The 22,778-nt window shown below is 39.2% G+C and overlaps 1 protein-coding gene across 1 annotated transcript; it reads right to left on the bottom strand.

Moving 5' to 3' along the window:
• Positions 1-85: 85 nt before the first annotated feature.
• Positions 86-22,174, bottom strand: scfd1 (sec1 family domain containing 1). The gene is made up of 25 exons (XM_056234035.1): positions 22,086-22,174; positions 21,101-21,171; positions 20,881-20,969; positions 20,710-20,800; positions 20,478-20,600; positions 20,222-20,309; positions 20,030-20,119; positions 19,338-19,393; positions 18,766-18,851; positions 18,378-18,477; positions 16,637-16,776; positions 15,736-15,826; positions 14,367-14,440; positions 13,207-13,288; positions 12,990-13,086; positions 10,933-11,003; positions 6,346-6,425; positions 6,159-6,221; positions 5,999-6,074; positions 3,653-3,706; positions 1,761-1,813; positions 1,401-1,434; positions 1,024-1,089; positions 871-939; positions 86-297 (listed from the first exon to the last, which is right to left on the bottom strand). Exons 1-25 carry the CDS (start codon positions 22,114-22,116, stop codon positions 274-276), a joined length of 1,899 nt encoding a protein of 632 aa, XP_056090010.1. The 5' UTR covers positions 22,117-22,174; the 3' UTR covers positions 86-273.
• Positions 22,175-22,778: the final 604 nt, after the last annotated feature.

Raw genomic sequence — 22,778 nt, 5'->3', positions numbered from 1 at the left:
CCGATGTCAATAAGCCCGTAATGAGGATATCTACATCTCCATCTGATGACCCAAAGTGGATTCAAACAAAGAAAACAAAGCGCAATTGGTGCATGAGACAGTTAAACTTTATTGTCGGTTACCTTTAGTATTGAATTAAATAGTATAGGAAAACAGTATAAAGTACATGGAATATGAGTGATTCTGAAGTTAGAGAGGTTTTATTGAAGTACAAATGAAGAGATCTTGATTCCAGTTTCTAGAAGGGTGGATAACTAGACTTCTACGCTCCTCCTATTTCTGACCAAGCTGGGAGAGCTGTGGAGAAATTAATGGGTTTAGTCTTACTCTTAAAAGCTCTGATACCACAAAATCACATTAACACTTAAACGAAACTAGGATTGCTACTGAATAATTTTTTAGCATACAGTCAGTGTCATTTAAGTTAACAACTACAGGAAGAATTGGGAAAAGCGAGACACGAAACCCTCCCCTTATTTTCACTCAGAGCAAAGCGGTAAAAGTACATTAAGAAGAAATTGATGTGGAAAAAAAACTGGGCAAAATGTTTAAAAAATATTTACAGAGGGAAAGGCACGTTATGACTTGGTGTCAAATTTGTTAAGACAAAGTACAACGTAGATTTGCTTCAAGCAGCAAAAAGCATTCCAAGACACTCAAAGCAGTGTTGTTCTCTCCAACTCTGGGATAATCGGTTGGATTTTAGAGCAATGGATCGCGGAGCAGTTGATTTTTCATGGAATTCTGTCCTTGTACGTGAAAACGTGTTGATGAATTTGTATTTTCAACTGAAGTGTGACGCAAATCGGATGACTGATTTTTATAACATGCATTTCCTATCAGTTTATGCTGTAGGGGAAGTGATCATACCTGTTTAATGAACTGGGCAGCATTGAAAAGCTCACTACAGCCATAAAGAACCCGCTTCCCTTGCTTGGCCTGAAGAGAAGAAAATCATTACACTCGTCTTCATAAGCAAGTTCTCGTAGAACATTTTACATTTGAAAATGGGCACAGTCATACCTTTGTGTAGTCAACAAGATTCTGATACTCTATGTAATTGCCTCCCCCGACGACAAAGACGATGGCCTGTGAAAGGAAAATCTGTCATCAGTTGTTCAAGCTTAATCATGTGTGAATTTCAACGCAAACTGTACAAACGCTTTGTATTAAATAAAACCCTGTAATATTTCAATTGGCCCTCCTACAGACGTGAGCTCAGACACTCTGGGCTTCCAACTCACTTTGTCATCAGCAGGGCCTAATCTCCACTAGGAACAGAAGGCTATCTGTGACTAACATTACCCCGCCAGGTTACAGCACATGGGCGCCAAACTGTGAAGATACCGTATCAACATCCTCATATTGCAAAAGATATCCCCATTGCTTTTTATACTCACCTCTTGAAAAGGGTTCTTGTTCCTTGGAATGGAGCTGAGGGAGTTAAACAGTTAGGATTAATTCATCATCACAGGCAGATATTGAAAATAGCCAATAGTTGTGGGGGAAAAACTACAGATCTCCTTATATTCTAAATATTTTCAGTGGAAAGTTCCAGCTCTGGCAAGGATGTGCAGATCCGTTATTTACCTAACTTCAATACTGCCTTATGTATATGTAATAAAGACACAAGCGATTTAGAATTCCTCCATGGATCAAATGCCTTTAACATAATATTTAAATACAGTGGGACCAAGTCAAACACAGAGATGTATCATTTGAAAATATAAGGAGCCTAGTTTTCGTCTTCAGTGTCCTACCTCTCGCTTCCGCGAAGCATCTTGGGATCAAAGTATCTGTAGTCATCCGTCTCCTACAAAAATCACAACACATAACATTAGGGATTAGAGCGCGTAAGCAAATTAAGGATGAAATAACACTCGGCGCACCCTCCCCACATCACCACCCTAAAAACCACCTCATCTATCTACATTAAATGCTTATCAAGATCTAATGCTTCCCAGCAACCATTCGTCTGAGAACCAGAAGCCTCAAACAGTAAAATGTCCTCCAGTTTGATTTAAAAAGTAAGATTATCATCTCTCTACTTTGAAGAGTCCAGACACAAATTTAGGAGAACCGTCTCTGAGGCAGGGGCCAATGGCCTCCTACTTCCTCATCCTCTGTATCGGATGGGCCAAGCCTGTCTCTTCCCCCACGGGACCTCAGTGAGCCTGGCCTGGCAGGCCTGGCGCTCTGGTGCATACTTAATTCTGAGAAGAAATGCTTTGCCGACAACTCACTGAAAGAAGAGCCCCACTCCACATCCAAATGGTAAAATTCTCTAGATTTTTCTGCTATCGGTTTACCCTCACCGGGTAGCAAAGCTCAGTATTAACACACTATTGCAACCTGGTCGCACAGGCCCATCTGCAAGGACTATCTGACGAGTGGAGGAGGCAGGAGATTCTGAAGCGCTCAGCTGCCCAGCTTCAGCCGTACAACAACAGCCGTATTGTGCAGGGCACTGAAATTCCAGTAGCTGAGAAAATGATAATACGGTTATGTTCAATTCAGGTTTATGGGCAGTGAAGGGGAAGCATTTCCAGTCGGTAACGGGATATGGCAATCTGTCCACCCCAGCTTTTAAGACCGAGAAGATCAGAGGGACCCTGAGGGTGTTTTAGACGGAAAAAAGGTCTTTATGTCAAGGTACGAGAAGGGGAATCTAAAAGGCCACTGTTACAAAAGTGAATGATTGCAAGAGCTTATATGTTAGCTAGCTGTCTCCATTACAGCATTTTATATTTAAAACACATCGGGATAGTTCTTGGAAGTGTGCTTAGGGAGAATTCAAGATGTCTAAATAGAGAAGAGTCCTATTATGAGGGAGCTGTCAAAGATTTGCCACATCATATCCTTTGTGGTAATTCCACATTTATAAAAAAAATATTTAAAAAAATTCAGCATTAATCATTCCCCCCACACTGTGCGCGCAGCTAGTTGATTTCAAAGCATCAGGAGAAATTTTCAAAGCAGATTTTTCCTTTAAGGTGATCCAACAATAACTTGAAAACCACCAGTGTGTTCAAATAACTGATGCTTTATATGCAGACAATGAGATCCTTAAACCTTAGCAGAACACAATCCAATTATTGCTGAAATGGCTTCGGCTTCTGTACAGACGCCCCCTAGTGCTTCGCACCTGTGGGGTTTGCACCTCTGTTTCGCCTCACAAAGGTGAAAAGCCTGAATGGGCTGCTTCCAAATCCCTTAGCCCTAGAAACTTAATACATCATGCTTCAGGTTTGCTCACTAGAAACCCTCTCCCTCTCTCTCTCCGCAGGTGTTCCCCTGGCTGAGACATTCACATTAACCGTGCAGCTCAGATTGCCTGGATTGAAGTCTCAGCACACTCAAAGAGCCTCTTCAGTGCCCCGTTCAGAACAAATTCAGTGTCCCATAGCGCTGCAGTGTCATATGCATTCATTCGCAGTAGGAGGTAGAGCAGTCAGCCTTGGTGATACACAATAACAAGTGTACACTGCACAACAGATGTTTGGATTTAGACTTTTAGCTAACAATCGGAAAGATATTAGTTACTATAAGAGTTTCATACTAATATAGCAGGAAAACATATTAAATATTTTGTGCTTATGAGGGAGAAGTTAAAACGATGTAGGGAAAGGGAGAAATAGACAAGAACGCTCACCGGGTTTGACTTCATTTCCATCAAATTGTCCAAGATGCGAGTAACCGGCAAGTTCTATATGAGAGAAGAAAAAAAATATTAAACATTCAAATTAAACCCCCAGATGCTTTTATCCAAAGAAACATACAAATGAAAAACATCACAAGCAATTTATCATACAAGAGCCAAAAATACCACAAAATCAGTAGTTCTGAAGGCTCAAGCCCCTGTCTTTTTTCAAAATGGAATTTTCAAAAGGAAAAGTACCTCTCAACAATCATCATCAACAAAAATATTGAGGTCAATAAATCAAAATGCACTTGAAATATAATCAATATGGCAATGTGTACAGAACAGTTACAAATCTGTCAAAAGTCGGGAAATTCCTGTTTTTTTTTACGTATCAGCTGTCAGAAGGTCTGAGAGGTCGTTGCCATAATGTGTTGCTGCTATGGGTTTGCGTCTTGCTTCAGACTTGACAAACAAAGTGGCATTCTGACACCACTTGCTGGCTAACCACGATTCATTCCATTCATTCTATATACTACTCATTCAAATTTCTTTTTGTTGTAATTATTCTGCTCACAGTAAAAATAAAATACAAGGTGTATATGTTAGTAGTAGTAGCACATTCATTACTGTGACTAGACGGTCTGTTTACAAAAGCGACAGAGAACCGCGGACCATATATGGCTCTCTCAGGGAGTTGATTAAATTAAATGAAATTATTAAATATTTAAAAATATTACATAATTGTATCGATGCCGGTGTGTCATGTATAATACCCCAACCAAATGTGATGTGGCACAACAAGCTACAATTTCATTGGACAATTTGAAGTGGAGTGGCAATTTCCCAGTTTTATTCATCATAAATTGGATCAAAACTGTATTCTTTTCTATTCACCTTTGTTAAAAACTGAAACCAGACAGTGGTTAATATAGTCCAAATGGACAGAAGAATGTGCATTTGTGGAGCGATTTTGATCTGCAGGTTGTCTCATTTTACAATTGAATTCAGTCACTTAAAGATCAGATGTGAATTGACTCCAAAGTACTCTGAAAACTATGCAGCACCAGAAGTTGCAATAATGGTAAGTAGTTCCATTTACTCTTATTTATGTACTGCATATTGATTTACTATTTGATGAAACTATCATAGTTGGTTAAATTAAGTCCAAGTGCCCTGAAGCCCTATTATGTGAAATGTAGGCTATTAAAACGCGCAAAATGGTGATGTGACATGGCCTGTATTTATGATCATATAAGATTTATAGTGAAAGATGGAGATGCCCCTTTTTTACATTTGAGCCCCTGTCTCTGAGGAACTCTCTACCCTGGTAATAACACACACATCCTCAATAAGAGGCACAATTTGAGGTGTAAATCATAAAATTTAGCTCATGTTAGTCAATGCAGAAATGGATGGCTTGTTAATTCTTTTTTTCCTTAAAGGGATACTTCAGGATTTAGCATTAAGCTTTTTATTAGTAGAAAACCTGTAGTATTTTCGAATTACCGTGCTTTCCACCCTCATATCCCCCTGAGACGAGAGATTTATGTATTTTTTGTCTGGAAAAAATCCTCCGATGACGCAAAAATCGTCATTTTGCGTCATCGAAGGATTTTTTGGCCAGAGGCGAAAGACTACAGTCAGTAGTAGGGGCTGTCCCGCATGTTCTCAACCCGCCCATAGAGGGTGGGATCTCACTCACAGAATGTACACATAGTGTCAGCCAATCTTTTTTGGAAGCTAAGCTAGCAGGTTCTTGTTCTGTGGAGAACACTGAGTAGTAGGGGGTTACCATCCTCTTTTTCCCGGACATGTCCGGCTGTCGATGTCCGGGATTCAGCTTTTGCTTTCTGCATTCGCCATTCATTGTTTACATGCACACCTTTTCTTTCAATCTAACTGAATTCAATCCGATTGGTGAATCTGAATGTAGTGTTTACATGAACGCTAAACAAGTGATCGGTTGATGTGCGTTTTAACATTGCTAAGAAAATTCCCGCTCCTCCGTGAGAGATACGAGACCGGTGTGTCTCACAGGTGCCGCTCATCGGTAATCACGCCACCGGCCTCGCGCTGTTCTCCCGCGGCCCTCACTCGTCCTGCTCGCCACAGTAAACATAATGAATGACGACTGTAGAACGCAAAAGCCGAATCCCGGACATTTTGGGCGATCTCGAAATCCCTGGCAGACTCATCACGGAGACTCACTAGTAGCCTAGACTTGTTGTTTAACTACTGCGCTCTGTTACCGGTAGGCGTGGCCTCCTAGGGCTACATAAATGACCCATTTTAAATACACATTCATCTTTCCAGAGGTGAAGTATCCCTTTAAGTGTAAGTGATAATAATACTCACATGTTGTTTCAGGACCAGATTTTTCACCCCCTCCATCACAAATTGGGAGCCAGTGTTCATCACCCTTGAGAACAGTCTGAAAAAAGACAGGCCACTCCATTAAAAACACATCAACAAAAGGATTCACATTTTGAGAATTAAATTTGGTGTAGCCTCATACCCCATTGGTTTCACTCCAGTGCTCCCATAATTGGCTGGCGTTGCAGCCATCTTGGTGAAAGCTCTGGAAAATAGGTCATATTAGTTTGCAACACTACTGTTCTCATCTTTCTGCTGAATTTAATGTAGTAACTAGGCAAATGTGACAGCGTGTTATGGTGTGTTTGTTGACAATGGCCAGAACTTACTTCCACTGCTTTATGTAGTTAAGTGAGGATAGGTCGCAGCTTGCATCAACCATGGCTTTCTTGTACTGTTCTAGATCAGCCTAAAAAGAACCAAATGTCTTTATTCAACACTCGACTCTCAAAGGTGAAAACAAAAATCCACCATTCAAGAGGAGCTGTTTTTATAGAATGAAGGATGACATATAGCCCACAAGCATCCATCAGGGTGAGGAGAAAATCTCATTCCTGTTAGAGACATAGTCATCTATACCACATGAGTAAGAGGGCCATTTTCATGTCACCAACCTAATTACAGCCTCAGAAAACAAACACCAAAATGGCTGTTTTTCAAGTTTAAGCAAATACTCAGCCAACAATAACCCACGCTGGTTCACAAGGACACAGATGAAAGAAAGGATACCAAAAGACATGGAAAAATAGTTCAAACTCTAAGCATTCTGTTTTTGGAAAGTCAAAGCTTTTACAGCCTGCATTGATAAACATAATAGAGAATGACAGTCAGCACAGGTCAGTGTGCTTTCTCCAGGGTTGAAATGTGGTCTCTTGGACATCGTCCATCCCAGCTTGGTCCCACAGTTCCGTCCAATCGCGTCGGAAGTGTACACAAGAACTCCAAACTTTCATTTGTATGGCCGTTTAAGAAACATCCCATAGAAGAGATCTTGCCATTAGCTAAACAATCCTGCTTTATCAAGGTACAAGAGTAATAACACTTGGCCGTGGCATCAAAGGGTGTCAGTATTCCTCAAATCTGCGCTGCATGTGTCCCAAAGAACAACAAGGCTTTTGAAGACAGACTCTGAAAGTACAGTTTAAGAACCCGGGCCGAGCTTCATAGGAAATGGACAAAATGTTTTTGGCTCCATGTGTCCCCAAACAATGAAATCCATGCATTTGCCACTGATTATATTAAACTGTGGTGTTACCGAAAGTGCACATCAGGGTAGCCCACCACAGTCATCCTCGAACCTACGTTTTAGAATTATTTATCTAGTACTCTTAAAGGTGTATCCTGGGTTCAGTACAAGTTAAGCTCTTTCGACATCGTTTGTAGCATAATGTTGATTATAACAAAATGTATTTCCATTTGTCCTGCATTTTCTTTAAAAAAAAGGGGGACAGAAAGAAGCAAAAAACTGGGTAACAGTGATGCACAAAGGAAATGAAAGGTGCCAACCCATAAATATTAAAATACCTATTGTTTCAATAGTATAGCCACAAGATGTAAACAATATACGTGCATGATTTTACTGTGAACAAATTGCATAAAGTTATATCCAATTTTACACATTTGTTGTCATGACAACATTACGCTTAAAATGACAAGGACAACTTCACTGCTTAATTAATACACAAAATTTTCTGTTAAAAATTATGTCAGTGCTTCCATAAAAAAAGTAAGCCTCACAAATTGCTTTTGTTGAGTGGTAATCAATTTTATGCTGCAAACGCTGTCACTAAACTTAACTTGTACTGAACCCAGATTATTCCTTTAAGGTTGCTGTGATCTGTGAAGTTTCTTACGGGATATAGTTTATTATGATAACTACTTGATCATGCTCCAGGAGTTCTGCGAATTCTGTGGAAATTGATAAAAGTGGCATGGGAAAAACAGGTTGTACCTAGAGCATGGCGCAGAGCAGGTGGAGTCTTTATACCTAAAGAAAAAGATGCTACAAGCATCAGTCAGTTTCGTCCTATTTCACTATTAAACGTTGAGGGTAAGATTTTCTTTAGCATTATTGCCCAGAGATTGTCCACCTACCTGTTAAAGAATGGCTTCATTGACACCTCAGTTCAAAAAGCGGGTATTCCAGGGTTCTCAGGATGCTTAGAACACATCAATGTTATCTGGCAACGAATACAGTCAGCTAAAAAGGAGAGGAAGGAGCTCCATGTGACATTCCTGGATTTGGCTAATGCATATGGTTCAGTGCCACATGAGCTTCTTTGGGCAGCATTTGATTTTTTCAGAGTACCAATGTCAATAACAAATTTAGTGAAAGCCTATTTTGGAGATTTGCAATTTAGTTTCTCAACTCCAGAATTCAGCACTGCATGGCAATGCCTAGAGGTTGGAATAATGGCAGGATGCACCATTTCTCCACTCTGGCTTTTACCATGGCAATGGAAGTAATCATTAGGGCATCAAGATGGGTAGTAGGAGGAGAGTGCTTGGCTTCTGGGATGCAACTACCACCAATCAGAGCATACATGGATGACATAACAACCATGACTACAACAGTAGCCTGCACTAATCGGTTATTGGGGAAGTTAACAGATAATATTGAATGGGCACAAATGCAATTTAAGCCCTCTAAATCAAGGAGCATCTGGATAGTTAAAGGAAAGGTAGATAAAACATTCTTCATTAATGGTGAGGCAATACCAACAGTTTCTGAGAAGCCAGTGAAGAGTCTTGGGAGATGGTACGATGGGGATCTAAAGGACACAGTTCGGGTGGGTGAAGTTAGACGACAAGCAGTGGAAGGGTTGAAGAGCATAAACAGCTGTGCTCTACCTGGCAAACTAAAACTCTGGTGCTTTCAGTTTGGTCTACTGCCGAGGTTGCTGTGGCCACTGACCGTGTACGACGTTTCTTTGACAACAGTGGATAAGCTGGAAGCGTTGATAAGTTCATACATCAGGAAATGGTTGGGAGTTCAACGCTGCCTCAGCAGAGTGGGACTTTATAGTAAAGGAATATTGCAGCTCCCAGTCTCTGCTTTAACCGAGGAGTTTAAGTGTGCCAAGGTCAGACTGGAAATGACCTTAGTAGAGTCACGCGACAAATGTGTAAGGGAGGCAGCACCTGTGTTAAAAACTGGTAGAAAGTGGTCAGCAAAGAAATCTGTTGTAGAGGCAAAGGCTGCCCTTCAAGTTGGGGATATCATGGGACAGGTACAGCATGGAAGAGGGGGTTTTGGGCTCAGTTTAGCTCCTCCTAAATGGCACGAGGCAAGCCCAGCTCAAAGGAGGAACCCGGTAGTCAACGAGGTGCGAAAGCAGGAGGAGAGGATGAGGTGTATAAAGGCCATTTCCCAAGCCAAGCAGGGAGAGTGGATGAGATGGGAGAGTGTGGAACAACGCAAGATGGGCTGGCAAGACCTTTGGTCAATGGAAGAGAGTAGGATCAGTTTCCTTATTAGGTCAACATATGATGTTCTCCCATCACCGCAGAACCTAAACCTCTGGGTAGGAGAGGATCCCTCTTGTCCTTTGTGTTCATCACCTGCCACATTAAGGCACATTTTGACAGGATGTAAGGTGGCTCTTAGCCAGGGTCGGTTTACTTGGCGCCATGACCAAGTACTGCGATGTTTGGCTTTAGCATTGGAAGGCAAGCGTAGTATGACCAATAAGTTGCCGCCTGTTCTAGCAAAACATTACACGCAGAAGACAATATTCCTCCGCCCAGGCGAGCAACCACCAAGAAAAGGTGTTAACACCAATTCTCGCCCAGGACAACTGGAAGCTGCTAGGGACTGGAAGATGCTTGCTGATCTTGATCAACGGCTTATTTTTCCACCTGAGATTGCCACCACTAACCTACGACCCGATATTGTTTTGTGGTCTGGATCAGCACGCATTGTTCAACTGATAGAATTAACAGTGCCATGGGAGGATGCGGTAGATGAGGCATATGAGAGGAAGAAACTGCGGTATGCTCATTTGGCCACTGAAGCAGAACAGCGAGGATGGAGAATCCAGGTTTATCCAGTGGAAGTGGGTTGTCGAGGTTTTGTGGCACACTCTACAACCCGGTTCCTCAGAGACGTCGGATTCAGCGGCCAAGAGTTGCGTCGCACAGTAAAGAACTTATCTGAAGCAGCAGAAAGGTGCAGCAACTGGCTGTGGTTGAGACGGAAAGATTCTAGCTGGCTGTGTACAGGCTGCCATGCTACGGTTTCGTAGAATTCTTGAAAACTTGAAGAGTCTGTTGGTTTATTTGTATACGTTCCTGTGGATATTGCGTGAATGACGGGTGGTTGGGAAGATATTGTGTTTTGCGGTAGGTGGTATGCCATACGGAACCGTTGCCACTGAAACTGCATGTTAACGCACCAGTGGGGCTCGACAGCCTTAGTCAAACGGGTTGGCGCGTATGGTTGGGTTGCGGAGAGATTGTGGTTAGATCTCAGCAGCAGGAGGGATGTAGAGGTCAGTAAGCTGGGCTGAGTTGAGTGGGTGACGGAGGGGGGTGACTCTGGGACGCCAGAGTCACTGTCGAGCCCTCTTGAGGTGTCGTGGGCTAGTCGACGAAACACTGAGGACGGAAGGTGCCCACTTGAAGACCCTAGAGATGTCCCCTACTCGGCTCAATCCAGACGGTTGTCGTGCTGGTCCTGTAGTTGCAACCGTCGCGTGTGCTGACGCGCCAAGTACACTGCAGCCGTTAACGCCAGACAGAAGGGGAGTCACACCACCATATGGAAAGAAGCGTAAATGGATCGAGAAGCATAGTTTACTGTAAAGCTACGTCTTAGTTTTGCTTATCTTGGCGAAAGCCGAGTACAAATCAGCATGAAGTTTTAACATCTACTCTCGTGTAATGGAAATCATGACCATGTTGGTGTGGGGCCTTACCTCAGAGGGGGGCTGCTGGGAAGTGATGTAATAGATCAGAAACAGCCTCATCTTATCCTCTGCTGTTCCAGCTACCAATAAGAACAACATTTATACAGTCATCATGCAAATGCATACAGTTACTTTAAATTCAAGAACTAGTAAAGTTTGTTGAAACAATCATTGCGCTCATTGGAACAATAAGGCATTGTGTATCACTTGAAAAAAAAAAAGATCACTATCATTATAGTTAGTGGCCATTCCTGTGTACTCATAAGAAAACCCATGAACCAACAGAGGACCCTGTGGAGATTAAGAAACAGTGTCCTCTTGAAACCTCACAATGCTGGCAGGAGAGAAAACAAATCCCGTCCTGTGGTAGCATCACAGAGAGCCTTTAAAGCGGGCCGCATCCCCCTAGGGATGTGATGCATTTCAGTCCGCTAAGCTGGAAAAATGACTGGATGAGGATGAGGGGTGGGATAGGCTCTCATTAAGGGAAGGGGGTATGAGTTACTCATTCAATTAGTTTTGTTTGATCTCTCAGGATGGGGCTGTTCTTGGTAAAACAAAATGTTATGACAGTAAGGTAGTATGCCATGCTTTGAGGGATATAGTGGTGTTTGGATTACGGTCAAGCTCAAAGAGCATCTGACAAGTCAAGGCTTATTAAAGCTATATGCCACTTGAGACCAAGCGTTACAGAGATTTTACCACAATTATGGGGTTTAGTCAGGCAGAATGTGTAGTTTGTCACGGTTGCCAAGCCACATATTAATCAAAGATCTTATGATTGTCATCATCATCAATATTATTATTATTACCTAGCAGTATTATTATTGGTTTGTAGTAACTTGTGCTGGTAGCATAAAATTAAATTAATGTGCAGTCACTGATTTGCATTTTTTACTATGGCTTTGGGGAGGGCTCATCCAATCAGATGTTAGAGTACTGCCAGGTTATTTATTTACATGACAGTTTGTTTTTACCTGTGGGCATTTCTACAGGGAATTGTATATAACTAAAAGACACTTTAATGCAGTAGGACTGCATGATATTGGGAAAAATCTGATAGAAATTATGGTCACACTTTATATTAAGTGTCGTTAACTAAAATGTACTACTTATATAAAGACATAAGTACACTGGGTAAGTAAAGTGGGATACGGGTAAAATTGGACAGGTTTGGTGGTATGGGTAGGTTTAAGGGTAAGGGAAGGGTCCACAGTGTAATTATAGATATCATTTCAGAAATTAATTACAGACGTAATTATATGCAGGTATTTTTAAACATAAGCACAATGTAAAAACATGCATTTACACAATAAGTGTATTGTAACAAATGATTAATTTAAATTCTTTTGATTATTTTAATTTCTTCTATGTAAAGCACTTTGAATTACCATTGTGTATGAAATGTGCTATATAAATAAACTTGCCTTGCCTTGCCTAAATGTTACTACACCGCCTAATATAAAGTGGGACCAAAATTACTATTATATATAATTATATTTAAGATGGGAACCTTTAAAGCTTCTCTTGTTGACAACAACGCCTTTAGAACCGCTCATTACAAGTTTGGGAAGATGCATGTTGCCTTCCCAAATGCATGTTAATAAATGACCCAAACTCAAAGATGAGTTCATGTGGAGCAACATTTACTGCCAACCAAGTCGCTCTGAGAAACTAAAAACCCAAGATCATGAGCTGCTCAATTGTGAAAGAGCGCAGTGCTGCACTTCACTCTGAAACACCCAGCGCATATATTTATTTAATTACATCACAGCCTCATATTGCTAAGTCATATTGCTATTTCAGTTTTTATTTTGTTTAATTGTGCAGCCCTAATGTAATCTTTACCAGCATGAGAATACGCAGGTCAGAAAAGGTCTGAAATATTACTGATATGGCCAATTCGGACAAGATTAAAATCACAGAGCTTTGGGAAATCTTTCATCACCCCACCTCCCCATATGAAACTAATCCTGTCCAAATAGGGCTTAAGGTTCATTATCACAGATCTGAGATGGAACCGATGAGACTATTAGCCTTGAATGTTTAACACAAGGAAGACTCACCATCAGGATCACTGATAATGTCCAGCAGGGATTTATCGAGTGTGGATTTGCTCATAAGCTTCTCTTCGTACTCGAAGTACACATCAAGCTTACGGCTCTAAAGACAGACAGGCAAATTTAGAAGAAAAATATGCAACTCTACCTTGCAGAAATAATATAATGTGCTGAGAAAATGTAACCTAAGAGATGAAAAACATTTTTCTCAATGAGAACTGACCTTGATGTGGTCCAAAACCGCTGTGGCAACATTGGTGTGGAGGTCAATCAGTCTCTTCTTTTCCAGGAGCTCAGGAAGAGAACTGTTTAGAGAGAGAAGAGCACGCTGTTATCCTACTCTATACGCGTAGGGTCAGGCAGGGGTTCAGCGGTAGGCCCTTTGTGAGTGCAATGACTAATACATATATCTAACAGCTCTCATGCAATATGAGACAAGTACTGGATGTAATTAGATTATATAATGATGATATATTTAATTTGCATAATTGAATAAAAACTGAAATATATTTAAATATTGTGCACAATACACAGTAGTATTTACGAGAAGCAGAGGTCCAGCGAGTACACGTGTTTCCTGGAAAACTCACACTACCAAAAGTTTTGAATGCATCATTGCTTTCCGAGAAGAGGGAGAAAATGGCGGCCTGAGCGGCTTCAACATGCTGTCTGTTAGAGACGATAACGTGCATAATACATAAAGCACACATGAGTATAAATTTGTTCTTCACTTGCTAAAATTGAATCAGAATGATCAGGGACGTTCAACGTTCAACGCGTTGGATTTGACACATTTTTTATCCACAAACTACGCATTCTGATTTTGATTCTGACATTCCTGATTTGAATATTTTCAGTAATTTTCTATTCGTGACTATATTTTCTTTTCCATAATTTTGGCAATAGATGAACTTTAAATAAGCGATTTTGAGATGAGTCCCTGTAGACGTCCATTTTGACTCTCATATGCTGATGTAATATACAGTATATTATAAACTTGAAAGGTGATTATTTATTAAATCTAGTTTGATCACTATCTTTTCAGTTGTTTAAAAGATTAAGTTAATTATAAAAGTTTAATAAAATGTTGTTTAATTTTTCAATAAAACATGACACATTTTTACATGATCTGTTACATTTAATGAACCCTTAGCAGATTTTAAATCATATGCAAAATATATTATAATTTATATAAATATTATTTGTATAGTATGCTTGTAACTTATATTTATATTAATATTATTTATATAAATATTTTCAATTATATTTCTGCCATTTAAAAAATCCATCCAAATTAATATGCACATGTTAATAATTAACATGTTCAATACATCATACTGGTACGCAAAAATACACGATTACTTCATAGTACGAAGAACTTACCTGACGGCTGAGGTAAGTTTGGCAGTGTTATCTGACAACATACTAATGGCTCCATCATCCTCCCCTTCTAAGCCCTTTGAAGAAAACCACATTTATCTGTGTTAACCAGCATGCAACAATTCCTTCATATACACTCACCGGCCACTTTATTAGGTACCCCATGCTAGTAACGGGTTGGACCCCCTTTTGCCTTCAGAACTGCCTCAATTCTTCGTGGCATAGATTCAACAAGGTGCTGGAAGCATTCCTCAGGGAGTTTGGTCCATATTGACATGATGGCATCACACAGTTGCCGCAGATTTGTCGGCTGCACATCCATGATGCGAATCTCCCGTTCCACCACATCCCAAAGATGCTCTATTGGGTTGAGATCTGGTGACTGTGGAGGCCATTTTAGTACAGTGAACTCATTGTCATGTTCAAGAAACCAATTTGAAATGATTAGAGCTTTGTGACATGGTGGAAGTAGCCATCAGAGGATGGGTACATGGTGGCCATAAAGAGATGGACATGGTCAGAAACAATGCTCAGGTAGGCCGTGGCATTTAAACGATGCCCAATTGGCACTAAGGGGCCTAAAGTGTGCCAGGAAAACATCCCCCACACCATTACACCACCACCACCAGCCTGCACAGTGGTAACAAGGCATGATGGTTCCATGTTCTCATTCTGTTTACGCCAAATTCTGACTCTAACATCTGAATGTCTCAACAGAAATCGAGACTCATCAGACCAGGCAACATTTTTCCAGTCTTCAACTGTTCAATTTTGGTGAGCTCTTGCAAATTGTAGCCTCTTTTTCCTATTTGTAGTGGAGATGAGTGGTACCCGGTGGAGTCTTCTGCTGTTGTAGCCCATCCGCCTCAAGGTTGTGCGTGTTGAGGCTTCACAAATGCTTTGCTGCATACCTCGGTTGTAACGAGTGGTTATTTCAGTCACTGTTGCCCTTCTATCAGCTCGAACCAGTCTGGCCATTCTCCTCTGACCTCTGGCATCAACAAGGCATTTCCGCCCACAGAACTGCCGCTCACTGGATGTTTTTTCTTTTTCGGACCATTCTCTGTAAACCCTAGAGATGGTTGTGCGTGAAAATCCCAGTAGATTAGCAGTTTCTGAAATACTCAGACCAGCCCTTCTGGCACCAACAATCATGCCACGTTCAAAGTCACTCAAATCAACTTTCTTCCCCATACTGATGCTTGGTTTGAACTGCAGGAGATTGTCTTGACCATGTCTACATGCCTAAATGCACTGAGTTGCCGCCATGTGATTGGCTGCTTAGAAATTAAGTGTTAACGAGCAGTTGGACAGGTGTACCTAATAAAGTGGCCGGTGAGTGTATAATTCAGCATCAGCCTTATCAACCTACCATGATGCTCTTGAGGCGTTTAACCTCATCTTCTTGGGCTCGATATGTATCCAGTTCCTCCTGCACGGCTTCTGCAACCTCAGGGAATGGACTAAAATGGTGCACAGAAATCAATTAAATGCTTTTCTGCAGAGGAGGCTAAAAATAAGTGTCATTAAGCTGTTGTAAATAAATCTGTATGAACTGCTGGATACAGTCCTGAAAGCAGGAATGACACTAAAACAGTTTCCAAAACACCAAACTGATGCAATTTTGCAAAAATTAAAAACATTAGCAAACGTTCTTAAATATTAATGAACACTGTGACATCTGACAAACAAGTTGAGTGAATTAAGACAACTAGGAATGCTTTCCTATCAAGCATTTACGCATTTGCCACCAGTACAGTTGGTTTATTAAATGCCCTTAAAGGGATAGTTCACCCAAGAAAATTCTTTCATAATTTAACCTCATGTCATAACAAACCTGTATGACTTTCTTTCTCTGTGAAACACAAAAAAATATATATTTTGAAGAATGTTTGTAAGCAAACTTTTTTGTTGCCCATTGACTTCCATTGTATGAAAAAAAAAAAAGAATACAAGTCATACAAGTTTGGAATGACACGAGAGTGAGTAAATGATGACAAATTTCCTTTTTGGGTGAACTATCACTTATTTAAAAACTAGGACAGAATAAGGTCTCTGGAAACTTATTAGCAAAATGTAGAAAAGTAACAGTCAAATGCACTTCTATCAGACACATTATTACACAGTCATCAGTTTAATAGATTTCAAATCAGAATTAATTATATTTATAATAGACACTAATACTTGAAGAAAGAAAAAACAATTAAAAACATTAAATTAACAATAATTACCTTAATTTGAATACATGATTTTTATCAACAGTAGATATTTACCTTCCTTTGTGTTTTTGCCAAAATCTGTCAGCAGCAGTGAGATCATAGCTCTTCTTGTTTTTCTTTTTGGGTCGAGCTCCTGCTGGGCTGGCCTCTGACCCTTGAGACTCCTCCACACTGACCCGGTTCAGGTGGAAGTCCTGATGTAGGGCATAATGTTGGTTAGGCAAGGCAACAGAACTGAATCAAAACACAATACAGGTCATAAAACACAATACATGCCAATAACATTTTTCTCTGAATAAAAAATATACAGTGCTGCTCAAAAGTTTACACACCCCTTGCAAAATCTGTGAAAATGTGAATAATTTTAACAAAATAAGAGGGATCATACAAGATGCATGTTATTTTTTTATTAAGTACTGTCCTGAATAAAATATTTTACATAAAAGATGTTTACACAAGACATGAAGTGATAAGAAATTACCCCGTTCAAAAGTTTACGTACCCTTGATTCTCAATACTGTGTCATTATGGATGATCCATGACTGTTTTTTGTTTTGTGATGGTTGTTCATGAGTCCCTTGTTTGTCCTGAGCAGTTAAACTGCCTGATGTTCTTCAGAAAAATTCTCCAGGTCACTAAAATTCTTCAGTTTTCCAGCATCTTTTGCATATTTGAACCCTTTCTAGTCGGGACTGTATGATTTTGAGATCCATCTTTTCACACTGAGGACAATTGAGGGACAACTATTAAAAAAGGTTTAAACATTCACTGATGTTCCAGAAGGAAGCACGATGCATTAAGAGCCAGGGGGTGAAAACTTTTTGAATTTGAAGATCAAGGTACATTTTACTTATTTTGTCTTCCGGGAAAGATGCAAGTATTTTCTGTTGCTTCCGAAGTGCAGTACTAAATAAAAAGTAATTGATGTTTAAACAAAATAAGAAAAATTTGGACATCTTCAACCTGTTCAAAAGTTTTAACCCCCCGGCTCTTCAGTGATTGATTAAACCTTTTTTAATAGTTGTGTTTGAGTCCCTCAATTGTCCTCAGTGTGAAAAAATGGATCTCAAAATCATACAGTCATTGCTGGAAAGGGTTCAAATATGCAAAAGATGCTGGAAAACTGAAGAATTTTCGGGACCTGGATGATTTTTCTGAAGAACATTTGGCAGTTTAACTGCTCAGGACAAACAAGGGACTCATGTACAACTATCACAAAACTAAACAACAGTCATGGATCATCCAGGTAACGACACACCATATTAAGAATCAAGGGTGCGTAAACTTTTGAACGGGGTCATTTTTATAAATTCAACTATTTTTTGGTCTTGTAGTTGTGGACTATATGTAAACATCTATTATGTAAAATATCTTATTCAGGACAGTACTAAATAAAAAAGTAACATGCATTTTGTATGATCCCTCTTATTTTGTTCAAATTATTTAGATTCTGCAAGGGGAGTGTAAACTTTGGAGCAGCACTGTACATAGAATAAAATTCCCTTTAGCATGGCAGAGCACTGCTGCCATACAGGGAGTTGAGAAAAGCATTTTTGAGACGGTGGAACAAAATACCTAAATGATTAATGATCACTGGCACAAAAAGCAACCCAGCACGTACATTCCACATTTCATGAAACCCCTTTATCATACATATGATAACTTCATCTTTCCATATGCCACAACTTGGAACTATTTGAAGTTTCCATTTAGGGAAAAAAAAATACATTAACACTAGTAGAAAAAAAGGAGTATTAATTGTGGGTCATGTAAGGATATTTTAGGTTCTGCTCACCAGCACATCATGAATGAGAGCCTGATACGTCCATGTGTGGTGGAGAGGAGTTGCTAGATCCAAGTTACGATCGGCAAGAACAAACAGCGGCCTCTGGAAGCTGTGGGAGAGGTGGAGGGAAAGATGGAAGATTTTTTATGGCCCAAAACTTAAACATGTCTCTAGATTCTACATCTTTCTTAAAATGTCCTAGTATAGTAGAGTCTGTCAGTCTATTTTTCCATCTGTCTGTCTGTCTATCTATCTATCTATCAATCAAGATTTGTGTCTTGGATTATGCTTTTATAACAATAGATTAAATACTTTACAGAGATTTATGGCTAAAACTAATATACATATTCTCTTCACATCAGTTGCATGGGGGTGTGCGAGTGTGTTTTTGCTCCACCTGAACTGGCCAGTGCCCATGGTGTCTCCGGTGAACAGGCTGTTACGAGCATCTCGCAGATTCTCTCTCAGTTTCTTGTCAAGTTTCTGTGATAAAACAGTGTTAAATCAACATTACTAATATTTCCAGTAGAAACGAGTTGTACAATATGTATAAAATAAATTAATCCAATAACCTGAGCGACAGGTGTTAATTTTGTCTCATATTACAGTGAGACATTCTTTCGCTGAAACGAATCATCTAAAAGTTCAGCACTCTAGTGAAAGCGAGCCAAGGTTGGACTGAGTCCCACATATGGAACAAAGAAGAATTCTGTACCATCAGTGAAACTGAATTAAGCGACTGTATCAGTTTGCACGCTGTGCACATAAACTAGAGTATAAAATGTACAAATGCACTGCAACAAAGAGATTATGTAGGGGTTGAGGTGGTCATTTGACCACAGCCATTCTATTATACTCTATTTCTGAATTCGTAAACCCCTCTTTACTGAGCAGGAGTAAACAAAGGTGTCTCGGTCTGTTTAAAAAGAAATTGAGGAACATTAAAAAACAGAGCAGTGGGTCTCTTACCACGGCTACCATTTCGGCAGCATTCCCTCTTGGACATCGGATTATTGGGACAGCACCTATGATAACAGGAAAGCTCACTGTACTGCCAATAGGAGGGTGCATTAATATCTGCTCACAGGCTCCCAAGGCACACATAATCACATTTCAAAAACAACAATACAGGCTTGATCAATGTACTTAATCTGAATGGTGAAGTTTCTGCCATATACAATTCTAGTAGTCATGTGGTATGTAAATAGACCTAAATGAAATATTCAATGTATTTCTAAATGTTTTTGTCCTTTGAGCAATATACAGAACAACATTAGGAAGGTTCTGCCACCCAGTGGCTCTTTATGACAGTTGAGAGTTAAACTAATGGCTGTAATGTGAGAAATAGTATAAAAACGGCTCTTTAATATGATTAAATATCAGGTCTTAATAAAATACTGGCTGCTAAATAAATTCAGCTTTGTCATCACAGTATTATTAAGTTACACTTTAAAATATATTAAAATAGAAAACAGTTATTTTAAATTGTAATAATATTGAACAATTTTACTGTTATGTTTTGATCAAATAAATGTAGCATTTGTGAGCAGAAGAGACTTCTTTCAAAAACATTTTAAATTTTTAATTACTGACCCCAAAACATGGCATGGCATTATATGTGGATTATATATGAAAGGATAAAAATATTTGTCATTATTTACCAAGAGTGACAAAGAAGCAGAAGAGACTATCCACTATTGTGTCCATTATGCCCTCCATGTCTGTGTCCATGATATCTGGCTTATTAATTGCTGAGGGGACAGAACAGTAGCATTATTATAACATAACTTTGTTTAGATTACAAATGAAATCAATAAACAAAGTCAATATTTGAAAACAGTCTAGCAGCTTACCATGATAGGAGATTTGTTCTTTGTTTTGATTGCAGAGAATGAACATATCATCTTCAAGTGTGATGAAGTTCAAATATTGATCAAATACCTGAGGAGGGACAGAGCAGTCTAATATTTGAACTGCATAATAAAAATTAGCAGTATGTTATTTGCCTTTCTTCAGGAATTCATAGAGCTCTAGCAAGAATTAAAAGCTCAAGCAAACTGAATCGAATTTACAACTAACATTCACAACGAATAAATTTGCTTGACTTACTTTGGTCACCTGGTTTACAGCATTAGCTGTTAGAGCAGCACTTGCTATGTCCTCCAACTTGCTTCTGGAGATTGCGGAGATGAAGTTCAAATAGTAGGACTCATATAATTGGTTTCGTAAGTCCTGTGATGGTGAAAATAACCATTAGTTTTGTAATAGTGTGATCTTCACAAATTGTCTTGGAATGGGACTGACAAAAACACTAATTCAGTTGTTTAGTTAACATATTTACTTGACATATCCTGTCAACGTTCTCCTCTGTGGGCATTACAAAGAAAACGGCAGGAACATCTGGAATGGGGTCGCGATCTGAGTGCAACAAGCTACAGGAAACAAACAAAATGTAAACAATCAATTTAATCAAATCACTGATTTAAAAAGAAAAAGTCTTAGAGGTCCTCACAGGTGCAGAGTGATGCCCATGTCTCGTAACTCTTTCACAGACAGCAGAGGAGATATGATGTCTTGGCCAAAGCGATCGTAAATAAGTACCTAACAAGAATTGCAAAGGGTGAGTGTGCATGCAAATTATAACTATAAAAACATCACTGAGTCATGTTTAAAAAGCACTGCATAGTGGATGAGGAAAACCCAAGGTGTTTTTTTGTAATGTGTAGACTTACCTTCCATACCGGCTCAGCTGCTGTGTTTTTCAGGGGTGGCGCATTGAAGTTAAGCATTCGCTTCAGAGCAGCTGAAAATAAAAACATAAAAAATTTATATTTTAAATCACTTCTATCACTATTTAAAATATCACAAACAGACAAATGTACTTGTTTGTGATTTAAAAGACTAAAATAATTTTAATAAAAGATAAATTGCTGATACCTACATACTTTGGCAGTATTATACCAGAAACACATCATTTTCAGAATTAGCCTATGTATTTTTAAACAACAAATTATCTACTGCATATAAATTATGACAAATTATGACATTTTACATAGTCATATTCTATTATCATACTTTTTATGATATGCATACGAATCTAAATTCTACCAACACACAATACAATTTTTGTAGCGAACACTTGCAATGATTCAATGACACACGCTGCCTTTTTTAAACAAACCTAGGCTACTGCATATTTATTAAGACGAATACCATTTTACATAGTAGCAGCTGCACAGCGACTGTCGATTTCCATAAATGACAATGACAACCATAAAAATAATAACCTCAGCATAAAAACTGTACCCATGTAACATTTCAAGTTTAACCATAATTATACTCTACCACAAAATATTAAGCTATAACTTAATAGTTTTCGCTGAGTGAGTTTAGCTAGCTTGTCAAATCAAATGATGGGTTCCTTCTGAAAGGTAAAAGGGATATTAATAGCTGTAGATTTCATAAACGAGCTGGTTGGCCCTACGTATTAACTATTTATGCTAGATAATAGTACTTCCATCTGATGTTAACCAGCTGCTAAATGAACAACACCGTTAGCATCAACAGCTACACTGACAGGACTGTACAATTCCAGCTGTTATGTATTCGGTACTATTGTATGTATTTTAAATAAATACTATTTTTAAAAAACGCGTGAAAATCATTAATATCAACAGCACTGAGTGTTTCAATATAAATTCAAACTTATGAACAGACCTGTCTGTTTTTCCCGGATGGAGGCCGCCATCTTTACTGTTTATGCAGCGACGACTCTGAGGGTGACGTGGCGACCGGCGAACCGCTGTCAGTATGCAAAAACGCGCAAGCTGACAGATGATCAATGGCATGAGTTATTGGGAAATGCATGTTTTTTTTAAAGTGTGATGTCTCAAGACTGGTTGAAAAAAACAAACACTATTCATTAAAATAATATGCCATTAATTAAAGGTCCACAATCATTTAATAAAGACAATGGGGGAAACACTGAGGGTAACAAAAGTAAAAAGTTTAATAAGTTATGATAGACATAGAGCTGGCAAGTTATCATGCACTCTCAAACTACATCAGGAGAAATAAAATAAAAAACTACAAGAACAAATGCATACCTGCTTTTGTGTGATTCTAACTTGGCTCTCTGGCACAAACAGTAAGACCTCATTTAACTTATTAACAACCAATTCATATGTGGTCAGCTATTGTGTGGCAAAACGACCTTGCAATTGCACCATCTTGTGGCTACCAGGAAATTGCAACCTTGTTATTGTGAACTGTTTTTGCATGAAAAAACAAAACCACTGCTATATAACAACGCTGTTCAGAAGAACACAAAACATTATCTACTTAAGAGATTAATCTTTGGAAATGCTACCAGCTAAAAAAAAAGTGTGTGGCTGATAAAATCAGCTCCTA

The sequence above is a fragment of the Rhinichthys klamathensis genome, unplaced genomic scaffold (assembly GCF_029890125.1).
Source record: "Rhinichthys klamathensis goyatoka isolate OS25496 unplaced genomic scaffold, OSU_Roscu_1.1 h1tg000387l_1, whole genome shotgun sequence".
In the NCBI taxonomy this organism is placed as follows: domain Eukaryota; kingdom Metazoa; phylum Chordata; class Actinopteri; order Cypriniformes; family Leuciscidae; genus Rhinichthys; species Rhinichthys klamathensis.
This window is presented reverse-complemented; position numbering and strand designations above follow the sequence as displayed.

What these genes read in the sequence shown, in the direction of transcription:
- scfd1 (XM_056234035.1), bottom strand. Translation starts at nt 22,116, where the DNA reads ATGGCGGCCTCCATCCGGGAAAAACAGACAG. An exon ending in CATCCGGGAAAAACAGACAG is followed by an intron (nt 21,172 to 22,085) that starts GTCTGTTCATAA and finishes TTTTATTTTCAG; the next exon opens with CTGCTCTGAAGCGAATGCTT. An exon ending in CATTATCAGTGATCCTGATG is followed by an intron (nt 11,004 to 12,989) that starts GTGAGTCTTCCT and finishes TCTTATTGGTAG; the next exon opens with CTGGAACAGCAGAGGATAAG.